The sequence below is a fragment of the Antennarius striatus genome, chromosome 1 (genome assembly GCF_040054535.1).
Source record: "Antennarius striatus isolate MH-2024 chromosome 1, ASM4005453v1, whole genome shotgun sequence".
Taxonomy (NCBI): domain Eukaryota; kingdom Metazoa; phylum Chordata; class Actinopteri; order Lophiiformes; family Antennariidae; genus Antennarius; species Antennarius striatus.
The window spans coordinates 12838101-12849615 of record NC_090776.1 but is presented as its reverse complement, the minus strand read 5'-3'; the positions used below and the strand labels follow the sequence as shown (position 1 = coordinate 12849615).

The window sequence follows — 11515 nt, the reverse complement described above, 5'->3', positions numbered from 1 at the left end:
TATAGCAGTGTGGTTGTAAGCCTCTGCCAAAAATAATTGTGCAAATGTCTTTGCCATCGCTAATGTTGTTAGTGCTGCATGAGCTTTTCTTGCTGTGACAGCTCTAACTATCTGCTGTAAAATGGATCCATTGTGCCTGAATTCCAATGAATAGTGGATGTAGCAGTTGTAGATACTCCCTTGGCTTGAAAACAAAACTTTCTTTTTACTGCCAATCAGCAAACATGGTATTGAGTAGTTGCAAAATAAAATGGCCTGAGGACAAAAAACTACACACTCTGTAGACATTGTGCCAGAAGGACAATTTTGATTTCCATACCATTCCATTCTATCTGATTGTGAATAGATTTTGTTGGAACAGCATAAGGATGTCAGCACTATTGTCTCAGAACAAGAGTGTTCTGTGTGTTCCTTTCTATGAGGAAAGGCCCTGGGGTTCCCTGGGTGTTTCCCCAGTAGAATTACCATAACAGAAAATGGGTGGATGGTTAAATTTAATTGACACTGAATAAGACCTGGAATGCATGTTAAGGATAAATCAAGGGATGTTTAATCAAGGGATGTACAGCTTGAGAGGGTAGGAATACAGTCTGCATACACACACACACACACACACACACACACACACACACACACACACACACACACACACACACACACGGATCTAAAGTGCTCAGTCAGTACAGCAGCTGTATCAGCAAAGTGAAGCAGACGAGAAAACCAATCTCTCTCTCTCTCTCTCTCTCTCTCTCTCTCTCTCTCTCTCTCTCTCTCCCCTCCCTCTCTCCCTCTCTCTTTCTGTGTGTGTGTGTGTGTGTGTGTGTGTGTGTGTGTGTGTGTGTGTGTGTGTGTGCGTGCGTGCGTGCGTGCGTGCGTGCGTGCGTGCGTGCGTGTGTGTGTGTGTGTGGTTTTGTGTAAATGCGTGACGAGTCGAGGGTGAAGGGATCTTTGAGCAGACAAAGGGGAGTCATTGCTACTCTCAGTGTCCATTAGGCTAACCCTGTGGATCAATACTGATGCTTACTAGACCCAAGCTCAGTCTAATAGGCCTCTGCCGACCTCGGTACAAAGAGAGCATTACCCAACATGTGCATACGGGTGGATTCTGGGGAGTAGGAGGGTGAGCCGCAAAATGAACAAGAGAGAAAAAAAGTGATGAAGAGGCAAAGAGGATGAGAAAGACAAGGAGACTGTAAGGCTGGTCATGTGACTTCTAAATCATAAGAGAATTCCATAGATGAAAAATTAGACTGAACACGAAAGAAATATTGAAACATTAAAGATTAATAACGTGGGTTTCAGTCAGGGTGTGAGTTGCTTGGTGCCCTGTTCTCTGATTGGCTGTACCAGAGTAGATAAAGGGAAAGAGGGGAGGTCTCTGTGCAGCCGTCATAGGGAAAGCATTAGATCAGTGTGTGTCTATGTGTGTGTGTGTAGGTGAAAAGGAAAGAGAAATTTGTTTGTTTTTGCTCATGTAATGCATGTGTTTTCCTGTCTGTACATGTGCATTGACACCCTCTTGTTTGAATAATAAATAGCGATCAGCTGTTGCTGAACTTGGGCCATGTGCCTCTTCATATTTACTCAGCCAGCTGAGTGGATGGAGCCAGAGGGAGAGTATCTCTGATATCAGGAGGCATTTCTGAAGTCTGGTTAATCTTCCCTCGCACACTTACACCCTCCCTTTTTTTTATCTCAGTAATAACCCAGACAGCGCTAAAAGATTCCTCCCCAGGAGCACGATGTCTTTAATATATGACAGCTCCTCAAGATGAATTGCCAGAATGTGTTTCTTGTCATTTGTCTCAGTTTTCTCTTTGGATAATAACATTTTCACGGTTCCGAGGCCAAATTGTCTCTATAAACTTAGTCCAGCATGAAAAAAGTATGATGTGCATCTTGTCCAATCAGAAAGCAGCAGTTTCTGTCCTCATCTTTTGACATTTGGACATGTGTCGTTTTGGCTTTAGCTGCCAGGCCAATGACAACTGTCCTGATGACGCAGCATTTTTGATTCTTAAACTGATGTTAGGTTGGGGTGTTTTTTTCTGAAATTTGATAGAATATTGCTAATTTAATCAGGAATATTCAGTTCACTCAGTCCCCATGGTCCTGAAATGGTTGCTACCAGTCTTTTGTGTCACCACTGACCGGTAAAGTTGCACTACAATAATACAGTGCGCCCTCGTTCCTTACGGTTAATGCATTCCAGGAACCACACGCGATTAAAGAATTCCGCGATAGAACGATGAACTATTTATCTTATTATTTACGGTAATTTAAACGTTTATGAACCCTCCCCATACTGATATTGAAACCACCTTCTATCTATGTATTATCTTTTCCGACACTCTTATCGACTGTTTAAAACACTTTTGTGTCTCACTTAAGTTCGAATCCACGATGAGGTGGATACAGTGGGTGAGGGCACACTGTATCTGCATCAGTAAATTGCATAGCGTTGGACTTTATTAGGACTTAGATGTATTTTGCACCATATTTTTGTTTTCCTTTTGATGCTCCGAGATATCCATCAGAAATAGTCAGATAAATCCGACAGAGAAGTCTTTTTACACAGCAAAGGAAGATGCTGGAGCACAATCTGAGCTTTGTGAAGGAGCCTGCATATAGAGCACATAGTGTTTGGCTGACTAGCCAGTGCAGCTGGCCTTTTACAACATTGCAATGTTAAATCTGTGTTTAAATGGAGATTAAAAAAAAAAAGACAAGGACCTTGTTCTCCAGCACATAAAGAGGAAACAAAGGGAAGGAAAGTGAAACGTGCAAATGTTGAGGCACCATTAAGGCTTCAGTAGTGGCTGTTAATGCAATTTTGGCGGTGGTGAAAACATCTCTGGTTTAAACAGCGGTGATATTTCATGATGAGGCTTTCTTCCGTTGCTACAAATACCACTCTGCTTTAATTGGATGGATTTCCACATTCACAGTTCCACCCTGCAATATCGATTGTTTGTTGAAGCTCAGCAGGTCACAGTGCTGTCAAAGTGAAATTTGTAAATCAACAATTCCATAATTCATGATTTGAAAGTAAAACATGAGTTCATGATTTTTTTAATTTCTGCAGACAGAACTGCTTTTTCCGATCATTCCCTTATGCAAGCAACCTATGTGAAATTTATTCAGTAAGAAAGATGAAAACATGGCAATAAGTTCTTCATCTGAGGCCCCGAACCCAGTTCACAACATTCCTGCCATTAATGGTGTATTTTTTTAAGGACGTGGAGGGAGCTGGTATGTGGATGGACCCATTACCACACTACGACTGGAGGTTATCGCCATCCGATACCCTTTGAACCACAGCCTGTAATTATTTTGTGTATTCTACAAAGGATCACCCTTCATCTCAAACATACATAGCCATCTTCCCAATTATGTATGCAGATTCGCAGAAACACACGTTACTCCCTCTTAATATAAAAAAGAACCCCTTATCTCTGACATCAGTATGAACAGCAGGCAGAATTCTACGAGGCATCAGGTGGGTGCCAGAAAAATCCATGAAATTATACTCATTACTACTGCTTGTCTGAAATTAAAATCCAGTGTCTTTTTCTTACAACTGCATTTACTCTGTGTAGCATCATAGCACTCGCTTTCATCCCAGACCTCCCCTACCCTCCCCATTCTTCCTTTTCACTGCCTCCTGCAAGCATTCCTGCCCCTCCCCCCCTTTAGCCGGTATGAGTGTGAAATGTTGGCAGGGTATGCTGCTATGGCATGGAGCCTCCGTGATAGGCATGGTGATGAGAGGGAGAAAAGGGATGAGGAAAATTGGAAAACCTCAGGAAAGATCACCAACTTCTTCGAGGACGGAGAAATATCTTTAACCATTCATGAGATCAGAAATCTTTGTCCTGTGGCCAAAGACCAAAATGGACATTGTTCTTCATAGGTTTGGATAAGCAGCGAAATTCTGAATAGAGCCAATAAAAGGTTAACGACAAATAAGATTCCATTATTTATCATTAGCAATGTGTTTTGCATCAAGTTTGGTGGAGAAGGCACCAAAGAAAAACAAGAACTACCCCTCGCTTCAGTAGTTCAGGTTAACTACAGTATAGTTTTGCCAGTGTAGAAAACAAATATTCCTTCACCACAATTGAGAAACTTTTAATTAAACTCTAGATTGTTTCAAAAGTAATCAAGCCCAGTCCCCAAAAGTAACCCTCAGAAATTCTGACACACTTGAGGTTGAGAGAATGAAACAAAAGAATGCAATGGGCTAAGACACTCTTTATTCTGTATTCCTAACAATCAGTTTAAAATGAACAGTCCTCATGAGTACAATTATTATAAAAGACCAAAACATTCATGTCAAATCTCTGCATATAGTAATAGAAAGGATATATGACATTCTAAATCAGATAACATAATGGATGCCTTTCAAACAAACCACTTTGCAGATACTTTCTTTACATTCCACGTCCAACATTTCTGCTGTTCCCATTCACCTGCACATTTCAAGCTCTTCATCTCCGACCCTCTGTCTTCATCATTACTATCACGAAGTGGCTCCAATTCATGTAGTTCACATGAAAGAAAACGTCCTTTTGCCCGAGTTACCACTATAGACATTGCAGTGGTTACAGCATACCGGAAAGCCTCCCTTTGTAATATCTTAATGGCTTTCTCAATTCAGATGATTGAATGGAATTCACATTGATTTGTAGGCTGATTTTCCTTTCAGACTGCCTGGGTGACCTCGGTGCTGAGGCCTTCCACCATTTCAGAGACTGCATCTGGAACTTCATGGACATCCTCACTCAGCATCACATTCTTTTTCAGTTCAAAGTCATTCTGCTCCTTGACCGGTGTCTCCTCTGGATTTTCATTTCCATTTACACATTCCTGGATCTGTGGGACATCAGAATTTGTGAACCCTGTACTCACAGCTGAAAGTTCATCTGATTCTGCCACATTAACTGTAACAGCAGAGCTCTCTAAATTCCCATTTTCCATCTTGCTTTCTACTTCCTGGGACTCTAGGGAGGACATAACTTCCACAGACGAATCAACTCCCTTTTCAGACTCAGAAACAATTATAGTGGCAGAGGCAGGTGGGTCGGCTGCTTCTAGCTCAGTTGTCACCTCCATGCTGGAGACTTCTTCAGGCTGATCAGTGGGGCCTTCCTCTGCAGCACTGTCGCAGACCTCAGTTTCTATCGTTCCCATAGTCTCAGCCTTTTCCTCAGACTCTGGTGATTGTTCAAGCTCTGGCTCTAGTTCAAGTGCTTGCTCCAGCTCTGATGATTGTTCAAGCTCTAGCTTTGGCTCTTGCTCTGGTGATTGTTCAAGCTCTAGATCTGGGGCTTGCTCTAGCTCCGGTGTTGTCTCAGGGGCCTGCTCCACCTCGGGCTCGGGCGCTTGCTCTAGCTCCGGTGTTGTCTCAGGGGCCTGCTCCACCTCGGGCTCGGGCGCTTGCTCTAGCTCGGGTGTTGTCTCAGGGGCCTGCTCCACCTCGGGCTCAGGGGCCTGCTCCACCTCGGGCTCGGGCGCCTGCTCTAGCTCCGGTGTTGTCTCAGGGGCCTGCTCCACCTCGGGCTCGGGCGCCTGCTCCACCTCGGGCTCGGGCGCTTGCTCTAGCTCCGGTGTTGTCTCAGGGGCCTGCTCCACCTCGGGCTTGGGGGCCTGCTCCACCTCGGGCTCGGGGGCCTGCTCCACCTCGGGCTCGGGGGCCTGCTCCACCTCGGGCTCGGGGGCCTGCACTGCTTCTGAAGATTCCTCCAACACAAGCCCCTCATCTTTTGGTTCATTTTCAGGGACAGCAGGAGGCTGCACCGTTTCCTCAGTTGTAGTCTCTGGCTCTTGAACAATCTCTGGGTCGAGGTCTTTTTCCTCAAGTGCTACCTCTGTTTTCTCAGAAGCAACCTCTGGCTCTGGCACAGAATCTAAATTTGCAGCAATTGCATCTACAGGGATTTCTTCAGGTGCAGATACAGCCTTGGGTTCTGGGAGAGGTTCTTCTGATACTACTGCTCTGGTCTCTGTAAGTTCTACTGGGGATGATTCTGCCGCAACTGAAAAGGATTTTTCTGCCGCTACAGCCAGTTCTTTAACAGCTGGGGCCGGTTCTGCTGCTACAGGAAGAGACTCTATTGCTGTTACAATTTCTTCTACTATTGGAGCTAGATCCAGCACCACCGGAGTCTCTTCTACTGCAACTGGTTCTTTCACTTTTGGGGCTGGTTCCTCAACAGAAGATGTTGCCTCTGATGCTGGAACTTGTTCTTGTGTTACTGAGGTGGATTCTTCTGCCGTTTCTAGTTCTGCTGGAGGTGCAGATTTGGGTTCTTCTGGAGCTTTTACAGCTTCAATTACTTCTACTACATTGTTTGCTTCAGCTACTGGTACGGATTCTGTTGGAGGTCCAGCCTCTACTCTAGCAGACTCTTCTGTACCTCCAGCTGGCACTTCAATCTTATCCTTGGTCTGTTTAGGGTCACTCACATCGTATCCCTTCCTCTTCTTGCTCAGCTTACCTCCCATGGTGTCTCCTAGGAACAAGTAGATAAAAGTGTCTGTTAATGGGAGAAATAAAATATTATTCAAGTTTAATACTGAATGCTTAAAACACAACATTGTCAAATTTTAGACCGGAGTTTTAACACGTACAGTGATCAAAATATTTAATCCAATGGCCTCATGATGTAACTTGCAAATTTAGCATGACAGCACTTAGAGGCAAGACTAAGTGAACAAAACAACTGGGCCAAGGTTACATTAAACCACAAAAAATATAGCTTATTTTAACATAACCAATGTCATTCAGCCAATGCAAAAATAGTACAGATGAGACAAGTATCATGGCTAGATACTCAGAGCTCAATCAGAAGTAGACCTCTTTGCTCCACTGTATAAACAGTTGGTGACTTCTACACTGCAAAAAGTACCACAAACAAACACTACCCCAAAGCATTGCCCCCTCGGTTGCCTGAGCTGAACCGCCTTGTAAGTTAATGATGCGCCACTTCAGCCAATATTAGCCAGCTACACAAATCATCCTGTTTGTAATACATCACATCCATTCCATTTTGCCTGGTACTACACATAATACTACTTCCCTACCGTAAGTGTGCTTCTCCTTCCCATATCAGTCAAATGGCATTAATGACATGGAGCAATAAATTTCTTCAACAAATCAACCTGCAGTTAAAATTCATTGGCAAATAAAGTTAAACATAGTCTACCAAAGCATCTGCCATTAACCAACCACTGCACCTCAGGAAAGACTCGTGAGCATCCAAATACCAACCAAACTCAGGACTCCCAATTCAATGTCTCAAGGCCTGGTGGGAAAACCACCTACCTTTGTCAAATAAAAGTATTTTCTTAATTTGTTAATATTGACCACTGGAAGAGCCTGCTCTGTGTTCTGTGCTACTATTCTTATTAAATGTTTACCTTTTCTTTCTTCCAGTCCACCTTAACATAGCTGGCTGGCCGTAGATCGAAGTAAAACAAAAATGGTTCTGGCACTACAGAGGTATAATACAACCAGAAGATGTGCTCAGTCCAAGATGACAGGATAATTTATATTATGGTCTTCCTCTCTCCAAGAGAACTCCCCTTATTTTCATGTAACTCAACAAATCCAAAGTGAGACATAAGTTTCCTTACATATTGTGTTCAAGTAAAAACTGTTTGGAAACTTCTGCAATGATTTTAAAATAGAAGCTTCATTTCATTCAGAATCACTTTACGGTCAGACATGTCACCACAGGAGACAAATCTATGAGACCTAGAAGAGGGAATACAGTAATGGATCTCTACAGATGGAACTTATTGATCTGCAACACAATGTTGCTACAGACGATACCAGAGACAATTTTCATTGGATTTACAACTGTGGCCGACCCTGGATTGTGTTTGGCTACACATGCAGCCGGTAATCACCATTTCTACAGTTAACATTATCAAAACAAAAAAGAAGAACAATTGTCATGAAAAATAAATTATTCACACATATAATGCTAGTAGGAAAGACTTAAAACCAATTCATGAACATATGGTGAGCTGTGATGCTTGATCTGTGTTTCCACCTGTAAGGGTTGAGCTTCTAATGTGAGCTCAACTGATCCATATCTGTAATATTTAATGTTCTGACATCAGTAGCAGGGGAGGTTTGATTTACTGGACCCCCATTTAATTTGTATTGAACACCCAGCAACAGGGAGGTGACGTCGCCACCTCACACGGGATCTTCTGTAGATAATGCAAGGTCGATTGGAGCCATAGCTGAATGATTCATGATGTACCTTTGATGAAATATTCTGTTTTGATGGTGCAAACTGAGAAATTCACAGATTTTAAATCCAGGCGTGGTCTACTGGGCATTTCAAAATTGGGGGGGGGGGGTTGCCAGGAAACAGTGAATATGAGCATCCAACTAAAATTGTAAATTTTAAGGCACACAAATATCAACTCCTACAGGAAATACAGAATTTATGTACACCCAGACTATATGCAGACAAACTCAAGAACAAACAGACCCATCATTAAAACCAGACAAACACTGTATCGTTTTACAAATGATGTATTTTCCAGAGAGAATCAGACACATCACTGTTTACTAAGCAGTAAGATCCATGTTCCTCTCTTTTGGTCAATGCTTTACACAGTTAAAAAAAAAAAAAAAGTTTGTGCATTCAACACATGGCTCGCTTCAGCTATGCAACATCAAGAGGACGTCTGAACAAAATCTGTCAGAAATTCATCTGGTGGACTGATGGTTCTGTTGGGAGCAGTCAAATCTAACTACTAGCAGAATTACTCCACAACAATCCCCCTACACTCCACAACAAAGGCTCGGAAATCAGGTCAACAATGGACCTGGCTTGTGTTACAGCTTACTGGGGTTAAGCTAAACTGAACCACTTTTCAAGCATTGAGGCAACACTCTCAAAGTTCATGTTTACTTAGGAAATCATTTGAGGTGGTTAAAAATTATACACAGCATGCAAAGCTGCGGTGTGTGATTTCTTGTCAAAGCAGAATGCAGGTTGGTTCAACTTCATCCCTTCACACGTAAAAGAGAATGGAGAGAAATGCATCGTCCTGACGTGAACTGGAACTTTAATTAGGCACATGCTACTTGCCAAACCCAGTGTGGCAGGAAAACAAATGTAAATCACGGGAACCTTCCTGAAATGAAATTACTCCACTGACCCTCTGCCCTTTCAAGAATGTTGGCTCAGGCTCAACGCCAAATGAGCCCACATCTGACACGAACATTTATCATGTATGCACAACTATTCTGCTTCTCAGCATGACAAAACATAATAAAACATCCCAAAGGAGATAAGGAGCTCACAGTTGACAGTCACATACTACTTCATATGAAATGCTCGATCAAGTGTAAAACCGCAACAAACCAACTGAAACATTCTGTGAATTGCGCAAAATGCAGGCATCTATTTCTGTTAATGTTACAACACTGGTTTGGATGTAGAGGAAGAGTCAGTGATTGCCAAAGAATTCCACTTCCTTTCAGTGGCAGGAGAGAGAACTGGAAGCTCGACTTGATCCAATTGCGTCTCGGGTTATTTATTATATTTTTTTTACATATTTTATTACATTCCTCATAAATTGCCACAGACTGAACCTGATTTAGATTCTTTTTTAAAGTTAGTACACTGAAATATAACTTTTTTTTAAATTGTTTTTTTTTTGGGGGGGGGGGGTTGTGTTGTGTCCAAAGAGTCATACACCACCCCCATACAGGGTAGCACATCACTACCCACAGAGGTTAACGCCATCAAGCCAAGCTGCGCCACAAACCAGGATAGCTGCGCATCAATTACACTAATTACCATCTACTGCGCTGTGGTGCCAAAAATAAGTCTTTTTGTTTTTTTCCAGCAAAACAAAACCAAGTCTGTGTTTGGGACGTAAATTACTTTTGTCAGTTATATTGCTTTAAAAAAAACAACAAAAAAACAAGGTTGATGTCTTTTATTTCTCATCAAAACGCTGCAGTGTTCCGGGGATTCAAAAATTTAAAAAACGCGCAAAAAAACTTACCATTTTGGGCTGGTTATGTACTTTTATTATTCCTAAGCGTCAAACACCCATGAGGTACCATGCGCTGCCCGGTAACAAAGGATATGTCTTCACTCGCCAGCTACTCGGTGACAAAAGTAAACGTGTGAGCAGACAAGAAAACAATGAGTCCATCAGTTTATGTTGTCGCCTCTTACGCAGAAAATGACACTGTACAGGAGCTACGAATACTCCAGTGACAAAAACACTAGATGGGGTCTCTGTCTCCATCCCCCAATTCACCCACCCATATCTGCGCCTCTCAGTTCTGCCCTTTTTTTGTTCACGGGCGTTTGAAAATGTCTCATTCACGCCATCGTATGAGGAAAAAAAAATTAAATTCACTACAATAGTGTGTTATTACTTCAAGCAAAATGACACAAACTTCTTTAAGTTTAGTTTTGCGCTCTCTTTTTCTTTAAATCACACAGGCGTCTTAGAAATCACTTTCTATACCCGAGCAGACGCACTAAATTAAAAATCGACCAGAGAAAGGGAAAAAAAACAGTTTTAGTTTGCCAGCTTTCCAACGAAATATTTGCACAAACAAACAAAGACATAGAGAAAAGAATGGAGTTCAGCATCTCTCTTTTTCTTCTTTTGTGCCTTCACCGACATCATACGCGCAGAAACGCGTATCCCAGAAATGGTGCAACTGAGAATAAAACCGTGAGAATAAAAACGCTCTGTTGTAACCAACCTGTATCTGTTGAGAATGATCACTAGGGTTTCTTCTCCTTTCCACCTTTGGCTGGATGTGATAATGACGGTAAGCCTGCGGAGTGACAGCTGCAGATTCCACCCCTGCTCTCTGAGGTGCGGTCTGGGTATGTGGTGGAGCTGAGCAATGCCCCCAGTCCCGCTCTCATTACCCCCTCTCTCTCCGTGTGCAATCTATACCCTCCCAGTCTTAAACCCCTCCTCTACCACACTCCAGCGCCGGTGCACAAACCTGCAGGCTGAAATTGATTATTACCTTGTTTCCCCTGTTCCTTTAGTTATTTGTAGGAAAGATAATCACCAAAATGTGAAGACTCTTTTTTTTTAAACTTCATTTAAGTACTGAAATATCATGACACTCTTTTTTGAAGTTGAAATCAAGTGTTCACTTCATTTAAACTTCAGTCTTTTCAACTTCAGCATCAAGCACTGAAAAATTCAGGATGAACAAAAAGAAGATTCATCAGATGTTCATTTATAACGCAACTTGTGGTTTAAGATATTTAATGTTTTTAAACAATGATAATATTTATAAACTACCTTTTGCAGGCTAATTTAAATTGCTATCATATAATTTATAGAATTATTTTTCTTGGTTGCAAACGGGCTTTGCTTCCATCATACGGCTCACTATTTGTTTCCACTTGAGTAGTTTTATGTTTCATATCTTTCTTATTTAATTTTTCACACAAGTGTATTGTAGTTTGTTTTTGATGTCGTCTGGGTGTAATTAATT

At 42.1% G+C, this 11515-nt stretch overlaps 1 protein-coding gene across 3 annotated transcripts; it reads right to left on the bottom strand.

The window, feature by feature from the left end:
• Positions 1–4236: 4236 nt before the first annotated feature.
• Positions 4237–10920, bottom strand: si:dkey-56m19.5 (fibrous sheath CABYR-binding protein). Of its 3 annotated transcripts, XM_068337326.1 has the most exons (3): positions 10760–10920; positions 5581–6515; positions 4237–5478 (listed from the first exon to the last, which is right to left on the bottom strand). In XM_068337326.1, exons 2-3 carry the CDS (start codon positions 6505–6507, stop codon positions 4705–4707), a joined length of 1701 nt encoding a protein of 566 aa, XP_068193427.1. In that variant the 5' UTR covers positions 6508–6515; positions 10760–10920; the 3' UTR covers positions 4237–4704. The 3 variants fall into 3 exon arrangements, with proteins under 3 accessions (XP_068193427.1, XP_068193270.1, XP_068193348.1); XM_068337169.1 differs by having other exon boundaries at positions 4237–6515; XM_068337247.1 differs by lacking the exon at positions 10760–10920 and adding an exon at positions 10042–10246 and having other exon boundaries at positions 4237–6515.
• Between the last annotated feature and the right edge of the window lie 595 nt (positions 10921–11515).

Excerpts from the sequence above, each read along its gene's own strand:
- si:dkey-56m19.5 (XM_068337169.1), bottom strand. The coding sequence starts at position 6,507 with ATGGGAGGTAAGCTGAGCAAGAAGAGGAAGGGATACGATGTGAGTGAC.